General features: G+C 42.1%; 3 protein-coding genes and 1 non-coding gene across 6 annotated transcripts in view; all 4 read right to left on the minus strand.

Moving 5' to 3' along the window:
• Window positions 1-3,813, minus strand: part of snx29 (sorting nexin 29) — a 141,685-nt gene extending 137,872 nt beyond the window's left edge. For both annotated transcript variants that reach the window (XM_026179080.2, XM_026179079.2), the window contains exons 1-2: window positions 3,380-3,813; window positions 2,295-2,359 (exon numbers count right to left, since the gene is read on the minus strand). In XM_026179080.2, coding sequence (XP_026034865.1) covers window positions 2,295-2,359; window positions 3,380-3,386 — 72 coding nt within the window. In that variant the 5' untranslated portion in view covers window positions 3,387-3,813. The remainder of the gene's footprint in view (window positions 1-2,294; window positions 2,360-3,379) is intronic.
• Window positions 3,814-9,176: 5,363 nt separating this feature from the next.
• On the minus strand, window positions 9,177-10,307 carry LOC113027884 (transmembrane protein 238-like). The gene has a single exon (XM_026177704.2). The coding sequence runs from the start codon at window positions 10,162-10,164 to the stop codon at window positions 9,670-9,672; it is 495 nt and encodes a 164-aa protein (XP_026033489.1). The 5' UTR covers window positions 10,165-10,307; the 3' UTR covers window positions 9,177-9,669.
• A 2,635-nt stretch (window positions 10,308-12,942) lies between these two features.
• Window positions 12,943-19,163, minus strand: rsl1d1 (ribosomal L1 domain containing 1). 2 transcript variants are annotated; one of them, XM_026177131.2, is made up of 10 exons: window positions 19,146-19,163; window positions 18,551-18,635; window positions 18,178-18,317; window positions 17,907-18,045; window positions 17,369-17,517; window positions 15,872-15,973; window positions 15,442-15,535; window positions 13,721-13,846; window positions 13,448-13,621; window positions 12,943-13,343 (listed from the first exon to the last, which is right to left on the minus strand). In XM_026177131.2, exons 2-10 carry the CDS (start codon window positions 18,581-18,583, stop codon window positions 13,215-13,217), a joined length of 1,086 nt encoding a protein of 361 aa, XP_026032916.2. In that variant the 5' UTR covers window positions 18,584-18,635; window positions 19,146-19,163; the 3' UTR covers window positions 12,943-13,214. The 2 variants fall into 2 exon arrangements, with proteins under 2 accessions (XP_026032916.2, XP_026032915.2); XM_026177130.2 differs by lacking the exon at window positions 19,146-19,163 and having other exon boundaries at window positions 12,943-13,346; window positions 18,551-18,652.
• On the minus strand, window positions 15,655-15,782 carry LOC113028634 (small nucleolar RNA SNORA55). The gene has a single exon (XR_003273257.1). It is a non-coding gene; the product is annotated as a small nucleolar RNA SNORA55 (small nucleolar RNA).
• Window positions 19,164-19,306: the final 143 nt, after the last annotated feature.

Genomic DNA, 19,306 nt, shown 5'->3' on the forward strand with positions numbered 1-19,306 from the left:
CGTACATGCAGTTTCATCTTCCCTCAAAGCATCAAGCCAAACCCGATCCAGTAGAATAAGAGTTAAGGGGTTTTTTTCTCCTCGGACGTTAAAAAGTATCCCGTGTCAAAATGAGTTGAAACACTCTGTAAGGTATAGATAAAAATCGAAAAACACTCCGCACCCATTTCGGAATTGAGAGCAGCAGCTGCTGTGTAGACAGTGAAACAGTATATTTCATTTCCATATATTTGCTTAATGTGGGACTTCAGCTGCTAAACGTACATGTTTTAAATGCAACCACACTGTGCAGCCCTGCTGTTATGAGACAGGGAGGACGTGATCTGGCACTGTCAGTCAAACAGGTACGGCCTTCTCTGGCAAAGACCTCGCCCGGACGGCACCATATGTGGCACCAAATAAAATAAGGAATAACTATGAACAGGGTGGAGAAGCTTCCTACATCTTCACTTATGAAAGACACCGATCATTTTAGTCACACTAGAGTAAAAACAGAACAAAAATAGAGCACATTTGTGAGAGTTTTTCAGTCTTTTATTGGTCCTGTGCCAGCTTTTTGAAACTGATTCCTAGCATTTAATACAAAACGTGTACTAGGGCTGTTCGATATAACGATATATATCGGATGATGATATAAAAACACCTATCGTTTCATTTTGCGCTATCGTTTGTTTCCTGGTGTTGCAAAATAAACTGTTTACGGCAATATTTTTTCATCGTTTTGATGGTCACTGTAGTGGCTATATTAACTTCTTAAAGTTCTCTCTTTCTCTTATATTTAATATAACCACACTACAGACGGACAAGCGCCTGTTTTTATGCGTTGTCGTTAGCAACAAGGATGGTAACATCGGTGTCCGCTTGTTTATGTTCCACATAAACCTTTCACAATAAAGCTCAAGATCCTGTTGAGACTTTTCAAAATAAACGGAATCATGTGAAAGAGCAGCTTATTTACGGATGAGAATTAAAAAAGAGCCGCCAGGTGCTAAAAAATAAACCTTAGACTCAAACGTTAGAACAGGCTTTTCCCCGCAGCACCCTGTGTAATAAATACTCACAAAGAAAACAGCGGCCGTTACAACTTATGTCTAAAAATGTATCGTTTCATGCATCTGTTAAAACACTCGACTCCAGCTACATGATGCGCAGCTGGAAACACTTCCCGCAAGACGAGCTGCAGAATTTACAGAAAATGTTACATTTTTGTGATTTATATCGTTATCAGGACGATAAAATTCCTATATCGGGATATGAGATTTTGGTCATATCGCACAGCCCTAACGTGTACCGTAGTTTTCGGGTCATAAGCCACTACTTTTTCCCCACACTGTGAACACTGCGGCTTATACTGACGTGCAGCTAATGCATTTTTTTTTTCATGCAGCCAAAAACATTTTGCCTGGTAACAGTAGACCAATAAAATTGATAAGTAGTATATATTCGGTATATATTTTTACCGGTTGTTAAGAGATGTTGTAATGTTGTTTGTGCACTGTTCCGTAAAAAAACCATAAGCAACGTAATTTGTGTGTTACTGATACGTATGTATACTTAAAGGTAGCGCTGTTCGAGGAGAAAAAGCATTTGCAGTATGTATTTTTGTATGTTAGCATAACGTTTATGTTACCTTACGGATTAAATTAAACATTAAAAAGCCTCACGTGTAATATTTCTGTGTAAATATCTCATATTACAAGTGAAACGCATACAGCTTAAAATCGGGTGCGGCCTGTACAAGTACAAAATTGATTTTCTTTCTAAAATTAGAGCATGCAGCTTTTTATCAGGTGCGCTCTGTAGTCCGGGAATTACGGTATATATTTTTTCATGTTTTTCAACTACTTTCAATTAAGCATCCTAGGTTTGACTCTGTCTTTATTCATATTTTACAAACAACCGCAGCTTTTTTGGAATGGGGTTTGTATTCATGGTCATTGTGTTCTTTTAGGTAGGACTCTACCCATGTTTTTAACTTTGTTCTACAGAATATTGGGTTACAGAGGCCGTCAACAGAACTCGGTTTTACTTCCTCCATTGTGTTTATAGAAAGGGAGATAGAAGGAACTGTAACAAATTCAGTCACCACAAAAATGTTGACCGGGAATTTAAAAAAAGCCTGTTCCAAAGAAAAGATCACTCACAACTAGTCACACATTTAATGTGAGCTGATTTCCTGACCATAAAAGCAGAGGCTTAAAATTATTAAACCTCGCTCAGTCTATGTGGACTGCAGCACTGATGATAATTTCTCGTCTCCAGCATAAAGAACGTCCAGATAACCGGTAGCTCACCTGCTTCACAGCATCCAGCAGCCTCTCCAGGAGGTTCTGCCTCTTTGTATCAGTCTGCTGGGTGCCTGCGGAGGGTAACACAAACAAAAACAAGAGGAATGAGGAAAATGACGTTGCCACAGATTAAATTTCCCATCATTTATCGTTACTCCATTCATTATTCATGACAATGAAGAAGGAAATGAAGTTGTGTGGCAAGTAATGGCTGCTCGGAATCAACATAAATAATCAAAACTGACTGCGAAGTTCTGCGTTTAAGGACTGCTGAGCTCCAACTGCGACAGGAAGCGCCTATGGACGTTAATATTACAGGGTACTGTGAGGATTCTTTAACCTCTAGAAGCACTGTGGAACAATGTTTTATATTAACATTTTATGGGCTGAGTGAATTATCCAGAAAAAAATAGCAGACGAATCAACATTAGTAATCATTAACCCTGCAGCCCAGACAGCATATTCACAATGGCAATGATGATGCTCCTTGTCTCAAAGGTTTTAAGTCATCGAAGAGCTGCCAACCCACTGGAGCAGCTCCCCGGTCATGTGTTTCCTCTGGAGCACCTGTGAGTTTGCAAAGGGACTTAAGTTACTTTCATCCACCAGCTTGTTTACCTGTGAATTTAGGCCAGGAGCTTGTTAAACACACACTTCTTACCGTAAGCTTCAAGGCTTTCCAGAGACTTCAAGCATACTTCCCTCATATAAAAACTATTAGGTGCTTTCCAGCTTCCAGTCACAGTTGGCCTAAGCATTATGGGGTTTCCAGTTGTTTACACACTGGAAACATTTGCAAAAATAAGACCGTTTTAACACTTTCATTCCTGAGAAACCCCACTTACATTGTGCGGAACTGCTTCGTTTTCCTGGAGCATTCTTGACCTCGATCTATCGTTTCAACAAAGCTAGCAAAAAGGGGGGAAAGCCATGTGTCGAACAATATCAGACATTATGGAAACCAACTAAAAGGCCCCCAAATGAAACTTAGAAAGTCTCGCCAAGTTTCTGAGCAATCTCCTGCAGGCGTGATTTGACATGTTGTGATTTTATGGGTAAGAAACAGAAAGCAGTGAAACAGCAAATCTTACCGTTCATCCTTATAAACAGACTCCAGTAGCATCCAAGCTAAACACTTCCCCACTGATACCATTCATCCCTTGATGTCGCCTTTAATCACAAGAGGCTAGCGATGCACCGGGACCATGCTGTCTCTTTGGCCGAGCCGGACCCACCCAAGGGCGGCGTGAGGACTGATGCTTAGTCGGTGAACAGCGAGGCCTGCCGGTAAGCTGCAGAGCTGTGAGTCTACCACTCTGACATGTAGGAGTTGCACACAGCCAAATACACGGGTAAAGTGCGACAAGCACGAACCGGAGTGTGTTTTCTAACCAGCTACAGGACGGGTCTAAGGTGTGTTGGGCCGTTTCGGACAGAAACTGACTGTTTTCGGTTTGCTGCCTGCGACACTGCGAAAAAGGGAAACGGAGGACTGACATAGCAGCGCCAGGGTCACATGACAAAACACACAGTCGTCATATGACGGCTAAGCGGAAGTGGGAGTTGTAGTCTTTTGTAATATAACTCTAGCGTTTGAAACAGAAGTAAAAAGCATTAAATATTTTATCTGAAATCAAAAGTGTAGAAAACGTTTTACACCAGCCCTGCCACAAGGGTGCACAAGCTGGTTTTCCCCCAGAGATGTCCCTAATTCAATTCAGTTTTAATTATATAGCCCCAAATCACAACAATGGTTGTAGGGTAAAGACCCCATAATAATACAGAGAAAATCCCAACAGTCATATGTATCCCCTATGAGCAAGCACCTGGCGACAGTGGGAAGGAAAAACTCCCTTTTAACAGGATGTTAACATGCAGCAGAAGCAAGTTCAGGTTTGGGTGGGGTCCGTGTTAACAATGGCTGCTTCAGGTGCTGTTGGCCAACAAGGTGCCTGCAGAAACTAGTCCACCGCAGGATCATAAGGTCACATGAAAAAGGAAAAGTTTTCAGAGGGTAGTTTTCAAGCTAAAGCTCAGCCAAAATCAGTTCGTGCAAGAAAGCAATGATCTCAAACACAGCAGCAAATCTACAACAGAACGGCTGGAAAACTAAATAATGAATGTGCTCCAATGACCCAGTTATTTCAGTCCAGACCTCAGCACCCCTGAAATGCTGTGGTGTGTCACAGGGTGGAAAGGGACAAGTCATCTAAGTTTTTCTACTATGCATGTTTTGCTGCGTTTTACCTTTTTAATATTTTAATATTGTACACTGGTTTATTTTTATGAGTTTTACTGCATGTTTTAATGGTATTTATTTGATGACTTGTCCTGGAAAGACTCCGCCCCTACCTGATAATAGACTGTTCACACCTGCGAGAGATCCCAGAGAGGCCAATAAGAGGGCCTGGCAGACCAAAGGAAGGAGTTCGACCGAGAGGCTAGAATGACGGCCAGGAGTAAGTGGTGCCAGGCGGCGGCGGCGCCTGCAAGCCGAAGGGGCTGGTGGAGCTGGGCGTTAAGAGGACGGACAGCACCAGCGACTAGGGACGCGGAGCGAACAGGCGGACGGCAGTAGTAACGAGAGCCCAGCTTGTGCACTGCGGGAGAGCAGAGGCGGCGAGACAGCTGGTGCCGACTTGCAGTTTAAAGAAGCGGCGGGCGGAGTTGAGAGCTCTGCCCCCCCGGGGTAAGTCTTAGACTTAGCCCCTTTTATTGAATGAAAATTGCCGACAAGAATAGTGACTGCCGCTCCCTCCCTTTCTTCAGCGTACCAGGACGCGGAATGCGGGGAGGAAGGCGAGGACTCCGCTGGGTTTCCCTTTTACATCACTTCGCTGGACTTTTTTAGTTCTTTGTGACTTTTATATCGTGGCGGATGCCACTGGACTTTTAACGTTGTGTTTTATTGCTTTTTATTGTGTTATCCCTTGGCCAAGGTTGTTTTAATTTATCTTACATTTTTAACTATTTAAATATAATAAATTATATTTTTAATCTTACAGTTTAAATTGTGTGTTTCCCTTGGCGGCTCCACTGCTCTGCCCGTTTTTAGGAAGGTCTCCTTCCTTTTAAAAACACAAAAACAACGTGGAAATAAAATCAGCCTTTCCGCTCCGTTACAGGTGCCACCTTAAGAGTGCCGTGCATTAATGAAAACTCCTCCAGTGTGACAGCCTCATAAAGCAATACAGAAAACAGTTGCTGATAAAACTGGTTCTACAAGTTATCGAATCATTGGGCGCACATAAAACTTTCTTTTTCACATGACTGTAAAATAGATCTCTTACGACAAGAATAACCAACTAAAGCTTTAAAATAAGTGGTATGGAGTCCAAAGAACAATATCTATACCCGTAATGCAGTGGGGTATAAGCAAAAGAAAATGGTTTATTGTACTTGGTTAAATTGTGTGCAAAAAGGGTGCCATGATTAAATTGTGTTCATCCAACAACAGATTTTTTTGAGTGTACTAACAGCAGTAGGAGAAAACACGAAAACATAGAAATACTTGAATAAAGTAAGAGTACATTAATAATGCACTTTAATAAAGTACATTCGATCACCACATCCTGTGGTGCTCTACTTTGCAAGGTTAACAGTAACCTTGTTTCTAGTTTAAACTGCTGCATTTGTATCAGCTGACATCAACTAAGCACATACTGTAAATACCCAGGTGTTTGTAGAATGAATAAACAGTTAAACTGCTATGTAAACTGGCATCTAAAAAGTATCAAGCAAAACTGATGATTGAATATGAGACTTACCTGAGGACAGCACTGAGGAGAGATGAAAATTCCACATAGCCACTTATTGCAGGCCATGCAGTGTCAGGTGGAGCAAATGCTGTATGCAGTCTTGTGAACACGAGTCATGTGAAAGAATTTACAGATTTTATGTATGCACGGCTAAAAAGTCTGAAGGACCTGATGTAATGATCAACTTCAGCTGTCATAAAAAAACTACTCTTGCATGTTTGACATTCAGCCTGCAACAAAGGTTCACAATGATAGACTTTCATGGTTCTATGACTCAGAAGACTCCATAACTGCATTTATCTTTGACTGTGCCTATTATATGTTTTATAGCAAATCAGGGTATGTGTTTAGGCAGGTGGACAGAGATTCTGGGACAATAACGTGGCAAAACGAGCACCAACATACTAATTTATGGTATTACTACTTGTGTATGATTAACATGATATCAGTATTATTATTATTATTTGATTTAACATGGGTGGTTCAGAGTTTAGCACCCTGAAATTCATACTTTGAACAGAGTTTATGAGCTCACAGCTGGTCCTGGACCAAAAGATAACTGGGAGTCGAAACACTGGGAGGTGATCGCTGTAGGTTTTTTGGATAAAGGAGGAGGTGTTGGTGGCATTTAACAGCTCTCCAGCCCAGTCATTTACTCTGGGCTTTGTTTTTTATCCAAGAAGAGGTAAATCTTCAGTCATGTCTGAAGTAGATCTTCGAGCTAACAAAACTCAAGTAGAATCGCTTACAAAATAAGATATTGGCAATGTAAAAAGTTACTGGAAACCTACGCTCATGTCCAACTCAGTATTTTTTTTTCACAGTTAAAAGAAAAAAACATCTTCTTTGTCTTATACTGAGCCTTAGTGCAGCTCTTCACACCATCCTCTAAAAGAAGCTGTTTTAGCTCCCTCCCTTTAAGTCTTCTTTCTTCTGATTGGCTCGTCCAAATAAAAAAAAGTTCTAAACAGCAGGTTTGTCCTCACAGCCATTACTCAAATGACCATATTAAAGATGTTTTTAGCCAGTAGTAGAAAGAAAAGAAAGAAACACACCTGATATCGAGCATTCAGAGCACCTTTTCTTTTGCTCATAGTGATAACTTGTCCGTATGCTCAGCAACCTTTTTCAAACTTTGGGTATGTTTAATGTAAGCATCTGCAGACGTTTACAAAATTGTTGGTACCCTTCGGTAAATGAAAGAAAAACTCACAATGGTCACAGAAATAACTTTAATCTGACTAAAGTAATAATAAATAAAAATTCTATAAATCTTAACCAGTAAAAGTCAGACATTGCTTTTCAACCATGCTTCAACTGAATTATTTAAAAAAATAAATGCATGAAACAGGCCTGGACACAAATGATGGTACCCCTAGAAAAGAATGAAAATAATGTGTCCAGTAATCAGCATCACAGGTGTCTAAAATCTTGTAATCAGTCAGTGGGCCTATATATAGGACTCCAGATAGTCACTGTGTTGTTTGGTGACATGGTGTGTACCACACTTAACATGGACCAGAGGAAGCAAAGGAAAGAGTTGTCTCAGGTGATTAGAAAGAAAATCATAAAATCAAAATCATAAATCATCCAAGCAGCTAGATGTTCCTGTGACTACAGTTGCACATGTCATTCAGAAATTTAAGATCTGCAGGAGGAAAATTGATGACAGATCAAAGAGACGGATAATCCGAATGGTAACAAAAGAGCCCAGAAAGACTTCTAAAGAGATCAAAGCTGAACTTCATGCTCAACGAACATCAGTGTTAGTTCACACCATCTGTTGTTGTTTGAGCCAAAGTAGGCTACATGGGAGACGACCGAGGAGGACACCATTGTTGAAAACAAATCATAAAAAAGCCAGACTGGAATATGCCAAACTACAGTTGACAAGCCACAGAGCTTCTGGGAGAATGTCCTGTGGACAGATGAGACAAAAATTGAACTTTTTGCCAAGGCACATCAGCTCTATATTCACTGACGGAAAAATGAAGCATATCAAGAAAAGAACACTGTCCCAAATGTGAAACATGGAGGAGGCTCGGTTATGTTCTGGGGCTGCTTTGCAGCACAGGGTGTCTTGAATCTGTGCGGGGTACAATGAAATCTCAAGATTATCAAAGGATTCTAGAGAGAAATTTGCTGGCCAGTGTCAGAAAGCTTGGTCTCAGTTGCAGGTCATGGGTCTTACAACAGGACAATGACCCAAAACAAGCAGCTAAAAACACCCAAGAATGGCTAAGAGGAAAACATTGGACTATTTTAAAGTGGCCTTCTATGATCCCTGACCTCAATCCTGTTGCGCATCTTTGGAAGGAGCTGAAACATGCAGTCTGGAAAAGGTGCCCTTCAAACCTAAACAACTGGAGCAGTTTGCTCATGAGGAGTGGGCCAAAATACCTGCTGAGAGTTGCAGAAGTCTCACTGACAGTTACAGGATTCGTTTGGTTGCAGTGATTGGCTCAAAAGGTTGTGCAACAAAATATATAAAAGTTGTGGGTAACATCATTTTTGTCCAGGCCTGTTTCATGCATTTATTTTTTTAAATAATTCAGTTGAAGCATGGTTGAAAAAGCAATGTCTGACTTTCACTGGTTAAGATTTATAGAATTTTTATTTATTATTACTTTAGTCAGATTAAAGTTATTTCTGTGACCATTGTGAGTTTTTCTTTCATTGACCGAAGGGTACCAACAATTTTGTCCACGTCTGTACTACTGTAACTGTAACATACGAAAAAAAATGTGGAAAGTCATAATAAGTCGTCTTATATTTGTAACAAAACCTTCTTTGACAGAAGGTCAGACCTGCACAATGTTAAAGAATTTGTGTACCTTCATAACTGCAAGGCTTCAGTTGAACCACACTCTGGGCTGAATCGCTTTCTTAGGGTCATCCCGTCACATGGTTTATTGATTTATTGTCTGTGCCTCTATAAAAGGTCTAAGTTCTTAGTTTGAAGCCAATCTGTGATAGATTTTATTTACCATGTAGGGCCATTGATTGTTGCAACACATATAAGCACACAGGGGGACCTGAAACCAGACAGCTGGTAGCAAATAGCTGAATGATCTAAACTTAGCTTGACTTATCACTTTCATGACGCATAAACAAGCATGGAACTTTCCTGTGTCATCAAAACTACAATGTGTTTATTTTGGGTGACGACATTGAAGCTTTTTTAACATAAAATATTAATTTGAGTAAATGTTATAAATTTAACTTGTTACAAAAACCATAAAAACCACACATCATTCCTCTGATCGTGTTTAGCACACTTCTACTGCCGTTCTTTTACAATAAAAGGCTGTCCGTAACACATTTATCAATATACCTTTTCATTTTCTATTTACAGTCAAAATCTGTGACGCGAATAATATCAGAAATAGTGATAAGTGAGGAGGCTGTTGTCTCTTAATCGGTGTCATGTAAAAACACTGTTATAGTGTGCAAAGTTTGCATCTTATCAGCAAGGTACAATCATGTGGCTCTTGTCAGGGCAGCACTTCATTGTTACCTAATCATTAGTTGTGCATGTTGGTAGAGCAAACACAAAATCCTTTTCAACAAAAGGCAAATATAATGATCGCAGTCCGTGTCTCTGTGTTCTGCCGTGGAGCAGCTCACACTGACAGTGTCTCTCTCACAAATTCGTTTGAAGTAGAAGCCAGGGTGCCGTCGTAGATTGTAGAGAGCGACACATCTGCACCGGCGTTTACAACTCCGTTGTCGGCCGGGGGGCCCTGTCTAACCAGCCTGCCGCTCTTTCTGAAGGAGTTCCTGATCCCGCTGGCGAGGCGATCAGACAAGCGCCTCACCGCCCGGCTCAGTCCACGGTTCTTCTGCTTCGTCAAGCCCACGTCGTCCTCCAGCTCCTCCGGCGGCACGTCGATGTTCCCCGTGTACCAGAACACCCACCAGATCAGGCTGAGGAAGAGGATAATGGCCCCGCCGTAGACAAACAGATCGTGGATAACCAGTCCTCCAAACACCCCAATCATTATAATCAAGACACCGAGTATGTCGTGGGCCACTGCGAACCAAAATGAGCACTTGCAGCGGCCAACTCCTCCGTACCTCTTCTCCATGATGGGCTCCACCTGTACAGGTGTTGACATGATAACTTATCCAAAGAGTTTATCCAGACGTGGAAGAAAATCCAAAGCGACAAACTTTAGCAGCCGGTGTAAAAGCAAAGACAATCAAGTCTGATCCTCGCTGAGAGAAACATAAAACAACCTGCTGTGACACGGTCAAAGTACAGTGTACTCAGGCCATTATCAGCAAGAGCCACACCAGCTTGACTGTACTGGATGTGTCAGAGCACTATAAAGAGCATTTAATAGCATTTTATCTTTGACATCATCAAGTCTTTTCCATCTTCTGCTCAAGCCCCCTGGCTGATCCGTTTCCGCCTTTCCTTCTCTTTCAGAATGGGGACCCACACCAGCCCCATCGCCACAAACATCAGCCCTAAAGACAGGCAGGCCGAGGCTACAGAGCGGGACGCTTCAGTCACCCCTGAGTACTGGAGCAGTAAAAGTACTGCGCCTGCTACAGACATCAGAGATCCCATCACAATCACGATGATAGGTTTGTGGAGGTAAGCACGGCCCGGGCCTTCAGCAGCTGCTGGCTGTGTGTCTGGGTACAACCGCTGGCTCCCAAAGTCACCCGAAAAAGAAGTTTCCATAGTTGAAACAAAGCCTTGTACCTTTGATGTACAGAGAAGGGAGATGATAGCAAGTGGACCTCAACAGGACACCGATTGTCTTCTTTAAATCAGTCCCGAGCCGTTCTGTTCATTCTCTCAGTCCATGCAGACATCTGTCAAGAATGCAGCACCTCCCAAAAGTCACATGAAAGAGTTGTATCATCTGCACGATGACCAAGTGTGTGACTGCCTGATGCATCTCTTAATCTGCTGCTCAGTAACCCGTGAACACGCTGTAATTCCAGATGGGCCACCACACCCACACAGCTGAGTGAGGACAGACAGTCGCAGCCCACCTGATGACAACAATGTCATCACCTCTCATTAGCTTGCTGTCAGGACGATCTTGTTACAGTACACTTCCAAAACAAAGGCTGTCTATTCGAAAGCAGGGAAAAAACAACCCAAAACTGCTTATTGTCACAAGAATCAGATGGTGTGTAGAATGTTGTGCATGCTTGCAGTTTCTGACATTATTATGTTGCAAAGAAATGCAGAGTTTCATATATTGGATATACTCCACCCTCTCTCTCTCACACACACACAACGCACTATTACTTGCTGACAGCTGCTGCACAGGCTAGGTATTATAGGTATTATTCCCATTAACAATGGGGATGTCATCTGATACAGCTGGATGGCTTTGCAAGCACAGAGCCATATCCAGCACAAGCAAACAAGGCTAATACATGTTAGAGCAAACAACTGTTCATACATATAGATAGATAGATAGATAGTCTGTATAAATCCTCAACCATGTAAGCCACATGATTATTCCTTGCTGATGTACGAGCTAATCCTCCTTGATGTAAGGTGGATGGTGTTCCGGTCTCCTCTGAGACCTGAGTGAGCTCCTTGGACAGTCTGTGTAATTTGTGGCATAGATGCACTGATAAATCATGTCCCAGAGGTTCCCAAACAGAGTGCAGTTTAGCAGTGTAGTTGCCTATTCACAATTATTTTGCTGCCATTTGACCAACAAGTGCAGCTGTAAATAACAGGAGTAGCTGAAAATACTCATCTTTCCAGGCCTAAAAAAGCAGCATCTCATTATCTTCTCTAAATTGTTCACAGGATTACACATCAGGCTTCATCCACTGCTCGATTACTTTATGCATCTTTGCAAGTTTCCAAATATTAGAGAAATTGAAAAAAAATCCACCTTTCAGAACTAATGAATGTCATAATAAAGAACTGTGATTCATTTACAATAAGCAAGGCTGTGCCTGCACGTGATAGCAAAAACATTCTGAATATGAGGTTGGCAAACAGTTAAATTCAAGTGTTTTATTCACATTGCTGCCTTATTATAGCTTTTAAATGGAGACTCGGGTTTGATAGGTTGAGCAACAATGTTTTTTTATAGTGGAGGAATTAATCCATTTTTGTGTGCACACTCCTCTACTTTCAGGAAGTCATTGTAATTGGGCAAATTAGCATCACTGTACATAAAATCTTCATTTTAACTTGTCATGAATCCTTTGAGGGCATTGAATCTGCTGACATCACGGAGCAGCGGGGTTTCTCGTTTGTGAGGTTACTGCCATTAGCGTCACGTTCAACAAGTAAAATGCACCAATAGATTGACTCACCTGCTGCACAATATTCCCCCCACAATTTTCAAAAACTCACCGAGTGCCTTTTTCAGCACATTTTGGATCGTTGTCAAAATTATACACTCATCAACATTTCCCACCAGCCAAACTACTCAAACACTGTTACTAGTGAAGTGTCTGTAATTGAACACTTGAATCTTAGCAGAAAATGGCTGTAAGCCTTCAACAACAAACTTTTAACATCTCCAATTGAAGCTGAATTTTATAATCCCATATTAATCATATAAATATAATTTGAATGCATTTCCATTTGTCAGTGGCAACAAGTAATCATATTAACCAACTACAGCCCTTAACCCTGTAATACCATGTGTATTGTATTTGAGCTTGTGTAATGTTTTCACCCACAAAACGTAAAAGAATTGCACATTTTTTTGCAATAAATTGCATAAAAACCATTAGGTGCATTGACAACAGTACACATGAAAACTAATGCACCACACTTTAGCCCTGCATCAGGCGGTGACTGGTCCAGGACGTACCCCGCCTCCGCCCTATTGTAGCTGGGATAGGCTCCAGCCTCCGCTGCAACTCCTCCAGTTTCAAACACATTTAATGACAAAATATTTCAGCGTTCAGGTTTTATTACAACAGCACGTAACCCCAACACTGTATATGAAAACTGGGAGAGAATCTTTCACACGTTAGCTGCTTGATTAGGTCGAGTCCAAGGCACTGACACTGTATGATGACTCAGCACAAGATGGGCTTGAATCAAACACATGAGTAGTTTTGTCTCTGTCATCAAACAGTGACATTACATTCACAGAATACAACAAAACTAGAGGGAAAAAGAAGAACAGAGAAAAAAAAAATAATTCAATGTCCACGTTAACGATCATTTCACTTTAGGTACTTTTCTTTTTACTTTGGAGTCGGTCTTCTTGATCAGTTTGCTCTGAGCTTTTGTTCCTTTCTTCAGCGCTGCGGGTTTGGGGGCTTTCTCCAGCTTCTTCTTTTTGGACGCCTTCTACAAAAAACAGAGGAAACGTTAACGATGCCAAAGAAAAACAAAACCTGAATCATCTGCTGAGGTTCCCTTCAACTCAAACAGCTGTGAAAAGTACTGACCTCCAGTTTAGGCTTTTTGACAGGGGTTTCTATGGGAACCAGCTGTGGGATTTCTTCCTCGTCTTCAGCTGCTGCTTTATTTTTCTTCACCTTCTTCACCTTCCTCTTGCCCTCTGCAGTAGCATCTGCTTGCTCTTTGTCCTCCGTCTTATTTTTCTTTGTGGATGCAGATTCCTGAAATGCACACAAACTTGTTACTTTTCCGAATGTTTCAACAAATGCAGCTTATACAAAAAAAATAATAATACATTTTGAGTGCTAACTTGTACTCACCTTGTCTTTAGGCGTCTGAGCTTGTTTAGACTCCAGGACAGAGAGATGGCCCAAGTCTGAGGTGTAGACAGGCAGAGCCACCGACGTTTGACTCTTAATGTGGATGAGTTTAATCACTGGTCCTTTCTGTAAAACAGCGATCAAATCAGACACGGCAAGAAAAACTTGCATCGATACATAAAAGAACGCTGTGCAACTTTTTGAATTCCAAACTGAAATTGCAAACTCTAAATAGTGTTGGACGATATACTCGATGTATCGTAAGTTTGTCCACGTACCATGGTTAAAATAGCTTTATCGTAACCATCGAGTATAGGTTGCCATGGAAATATTAAGCTGTCTGCACATAATTCACTGAGTTTTTTTTCTCCCACAAGCTGCAAATGCATCATTAATCCCCCCTCCCAACCGGAAAGTTTTCTACCCGGCACACTGCACTGAGCATGCGCGTTTATACACCATCAGAAAGGAGAAATATGGCGACGGCAGGCGATTCAGACTTGGATTTCACGAGGAGGACGTTAAACAAAATGCGGTAATTTGCAAATCATGCCGTTAAACTATTGCCGGAAAAGGTCGAAGAACCACAAAGTTATTCCACCAGCTGAAAAGTGATCCACTGCAAAATGAAAAATGTTTTAAACTCCACGTGTGAACGTCTCCCCGCACACCAAAGAAAACTTCAAATAAACCAGCTGTGACCCGACCTACGACTACGATCGGCGAGAGAAAAACAGCACGGTAAGTTTAATTCCATGTTATTTTTTATCAAACATAAAGTTATTTTGGTCTGAATCTGTGAGATCTCTACACGTGCCGTTTGCTTGGTTACGTAAAGTCAAGTGAGTTTGTAGCTTCCTTGTTTGTGTTTAGGCACATTTCACGACATTGCGTAACTGCGTTTTTAATAGTTTGCCGTTTTCGCTGTTCGATGGTTGTTGAAATGGTTTATTTGAGCTTTTAGCTGAGATTCGGATGTTTCTGTGGATCCACACACGCTGACTTCACTTAGGCTTAAACTGCAGCTCACTCCCTTTGTCCCCGGTGCTGGGGACACTGAGGCTCAGGACATATTGTGATATTTTATCGCGTATTGCAACATAGCCACAAAATAATCGGAATATTAGATTTTCCTCACATTGCCCAACCCTAACGCTGATCAGTGCCCATTTTGCTGCACAAAAATTGTGCCGTTTGATACCGAGAGGTGCGTTTTCTTCCATACACGAAACAATCAATTAACAACTGACTGCACGAAAGACCCGATCCCACTGAACGCATCATCCATCACGTTTAATCACAGGCAAAATAAAAACTGCTGAAGCCAATGAAACAAATCAGCTGTTATCTACATGCTATTATGACACGTACGACTCAAAACTCTTCATTTCTGCACCGAGACGCTGGATTTTTGTTTTTCTCACCAGTAGACTGGTGCTGGAACCAGTTGTGGGGACTTCCCTCCCACGCTAAAGAGGCAGAGCCTTACTGGGGATTTATGTTGCCATCACTTTGATGCAACTACAAAGCCTTCTAAAACTACTGCGGCTTCAAACTACTGTGATTTGCACATTTCTACACAGCTACTTTTCCTATCAGTGAGAGAATAACAATTACCATCTCAATATCAGGAATATTATTGAGAGCTGGCATAGATCAGCTCAGTCGGGGTGTGATAAGTCTAAAATCTAACAACCAAATGTAAAACAAAAAGTTCTCACCATGCGCAGTTTGGTGACCACTGTTTGCACGGCAGCCTCGATGTTTTCCGTCACCTCGTCTGCAGTCATGCCCGAGTGGGCAACACGTGCCATACTGCAACACAGGCAGAGTGCACGAAAACACAGTGTTACCAAACACACAGATCACAGCAGCAGTATATGAAGCACCAATGTGACTGTTTCTTATTTTTTAACCGAGTAAGATGCTAAACATTGTGTATCAAAGTTGTAGAGACAGGCTCCACAGAAAGAGGAGGTCCATCTGGATTTACTTTGAGTTTCTATAGCACCAGTCTGACCCGTATCGATTACAGAGAATCGACAAGGTTGTACTGAGGTGCAGTTAAGATCATCTGCTACCGAAGAGTTTTTAATAAAGGGGAATTTCTGCACAAAAAGCTGAAACCAGGGACACGTGAATAAATCTCACCAGCAGCAGCCCTTGTTGGTAACCTTCAGGCTGGTCCCCTGGATGACTCTCTCGATGTCTCTGGCCAGATGCTTGCTCTGCAGGTTCACGCACAGCGGCTCTCTGGAAAAGAAAGCAAAAGGGTAAGAATAGAACCGTCGCAGCTACACGACACCTTAAAGTCATTTGCAGCAAAGTATCCAAAACAGAGAAACGTTCAGAGAACACAAGTGGGGGTGAAAAATTGTGGGAATAAGGGGCTTTGCTTTCAATAATGTTTCAAATGACATTAAGCTCTTATCTTCTTTGGATACCTGGGTTTGCTCTTTTCTCCTCTGCTGCTGAATTTTTTTTAATGTGATAGTTTGTATTGCTTTGGCATGTTCTCCCTCCACGCTTCTTAGTGGCTTCTGTGGCTCAATGCTATATTTTCAAATCCAATTTCTTGCATTCATCCTCATACAGAAGCACGAGCAGCTGCATTGCCAAGGGCTCGGAGAATCACCTGCAGTGAGTTTCTGAGGAAGCCGACGCGAAAAGAGAGGCAAGTAACATGATTGGTCAATCTGTTTGTATTGGGGCACTTTTACACTGGTCTATCATCTCGAAATGAGAAAAGACATATGGAGGGCGTTTCTGTCTGTTGGCTGATTTGGAATTAGAGTTTAATGTTACAGTGTTCGCACAGACGCAAGTTTATCTCCCATCTTCCACTGTCTTTTTCCTCCCCAATAGGTGTTTGTTGCTCCAAGACTCGACTGCATGCCAGGATGGCACAGCAAAGAGTGGAGGTGAGCCCACGACTTGCCACGGCCGGCCGTGGCGTTTGGGTACGATGCCACGACTGGCCAGTCTGCCAGAATGTTTGGGTGCGATGCCGCGACTTGCTACGACCTGCCGCGGCATTTGGGAGTGATGCTGCAGCTTACCACGACTTGCTGCTGTGTTTGGGTGCAATGGTGCGACTGGCTACGACCTGCCGCGGCGTTTGGGAGTGATGTCGCGTTCAGGGGTGAGACTGGGACTTGCCACTGCATTTGAGAGGGATGCTGCAATCTGCCACAGTGTTTGGGAGTGATGCTGCAGCTTACCACGACTTGCTGCGGTGTTTGGGTGCAATGGTGCGACTGGCTACGACCTGCCGCGGCGTTTGGGAGTGATGTCGCGTTCAGGGGTGAGACTGGGACTTGCCACTGCATTTGAGAGGGATGCTGCAATCTGCCACAGTGTTTGGGAGTGATGCCGTAACTTGCCACGACCTGCCACTGCGTTTGACAGTGATGCCGCAAATTGCCAAGGTCTGCCGTGGCGTTTGGGGGTTATACTGCAATCTGCCACAGTGTTTGGGGGTGAGGCCGCGGTTTGCCAGTCTGCTGCTGCGTTTGGGGGTGATGTCATGACCTGGCATAAACCCATGAAGTAAAAAACCTTGTATATATAGTATAGTTTACAGTCAAACCGTAGTTCTTATTTTTCTAACACACACACTAAACAGGACAAACTGAAAAGCGCTCTCACTTTTTACTTTTGTAGAAATGTTTCCCGAGGTGCGATGGCAGCAGTCGGCGGATGCGGTCATCAGAAATGAACAGGTCAAAGTTTCCCAGCAGGCGGCGCTTGGCTTCGTATGGTTTGTACTCCGTCTTCAGGACCTTATACGGTATGATCTGCCACAGGCAAACACATCCCTGAATGTTTCTTACCACTGACAAGACGGTTTAAAGCAGAAAAATGTACACTCAGGATAGCAAAAAAAACAAAAAACCTTGCCCATGTCTACTTAGGAAAAATTCCCAAAAAGGTGGCAGTTAAGCCCTTCTTCCTTTATACCTACTCTGAGCAGCTTAAGTGGACTTGACTCCTCTTTGCCAGATTTCAATGAGGGTGGGAACATGATCATGGTTAGGATTAGGGTTGTGGGACTATAGTTATGGTTATTGTGTTAGGTGAGTGGTGTGATGTGATGGCTTTTCCATATGCTACTATGACCTCACACCAATATGATTGGTTGCTTGCAATGCTGAACCTGGACCAACATCAGTTTAGAACAGCGTACCTCTGATATGCCTTTGACACCTCTCTCCTGCAGAAGCTTCTTATAAAACCTCTGGGTCTGCTCTGAGGTCATGTTGGGCTCATCTCTGGTGAAGAGGCAAATCTCTTCTGTGTCTGACCGCTGGCCATGGGGCAAGGGACTGCGGATAACAAAAAGAAAACAAAAGAAACACAATGACTCTGGGGGAATGCCATTATCAACGAATTACTTTAAATTTGGAAAACATTTGCTGCGACGGAGGAACTAAAATTCAGTCGCCTGGGCTGCTCACATGCGTATGGTCTGCGCTTCTTTGGGTATCTTCCACAGGGTGAAGAGCAGGCTGATATGCTGAGTCTCATCCAGAAACGGGGCTTCACCACTAGCTTTGTTTTTTAGGAAGGCCTGCAGGGCCTGGACGGCCTTCTTTACCTGTCAGACACATTAAGTTAAGACACCACAATACAAATGAGGCAGCTTAATACCTGAGCTAAAAGTTAGCATTTGCTAACGCCAAACGTGTTAGCATGTTGAAGAAGCTAGTTGGAACCAGCTGGCTCATTAGATACGTGGTAACAAACTTTATTAACAAGCAGCGTAACCCAAACATTCTAAAAACGACTAATTCAAACAAATCTGAAATCACAAATCAATCAAACTTTTACCTGCGATCGGTCCAGTAAAGCTTTCTCTGCCATTCTTCACACGTGGACCCCAAAAAACACCAGGGCGCATGCGTTGAGCGTCATGCTATGACGTAAAATATATGTGTACATAAAATCAATATCGGATTCCACCAACAAAAAGGCTCTCAAAACAATACATATATGTGGATTTTGGGGTGTATTTATATAATCATTATTATTTTTACCCCTGGTTATTTGTATTCATGTTCTATTCTTTTGTATATTTCATCTGTTTATATGTTTTATACTCATTGTTTGTTCAATAAAGTTCCTGTAAAAAACAAAACAAAAAACAAACATCTCACCTATGGAGACAGCTCAGGATGGACTAATCCTGTCTATCCTAATGAAAATCCTAGTCTGTGAAATGCTTCTAAAATATCTGCTGCCCTATTGGCCTTATCTATCTTGAAAAATAAAGTTTTAATGTCAGTGTGAATTTTACATCCAAAAATAAAGGATATATAAAAGTAGCTTTGCCAAAAAATTTTTTTCTCTCTGGCTTAAAATGGAACTGATATCATTCACGGGAAATATGTTCAACAAGTATTTCACAGCTCAGGCCAGCAAATACCGGAAATCCCTTTTTTGCACATCGGTCTTTCTGCTTCCGGATCTGTGACTCGTCACATGACTCTTCTTCCGGCTGAAACGAAGTGCCACCAACTCCAATCAGAGACATAACAGATGATGACGCTAACGATAAAATGGTGATTCAAAAACTGTAAGGAAAAT

Source organism: Astatotilapia calliptera, chromosome 8, assembly GCF_964374335.1.
Source record: "Astatotilapia calliptera chromosome 8, fAstCal68.1, whole genome shotgun sequence".
Lineage (NCBI taxonomy): Eukaryota > Metazoa > Chordata > Actinopteri > Cichliformes > Cichlidae > Astatotilapia > Astatotilapia calliptera.

Coding starts and splice junctions, on each gene's coding strand:
- LOC113027884 (XM_026177704.2), bottom strand. CDS start 10,164: ATGTCAACACCTGTACAGGTGGAGCCCATCATGGAGAAGAGGTACGGA.
- rsl1d1 (XM_026177130.2), bottom strand. CDS start 18,583: ATGGCAGAGAAAGCTTTACTGGACCGATCGCAG. Junction 18,318..18,550: donor CTTTACTGGACCGATCGCAG/GTAAAAGTTTGA, acceptor TGTGTCTGACAG/GTAAAGAAGGCCGTCCAGGC. Junction 17,518..17,906: donor GTGTCAAAGGCATATCAGAG/GTACGCTGTTCT, acceptor TGCCTGTGGCAG/ATCATACCGTATAAGGTCCT.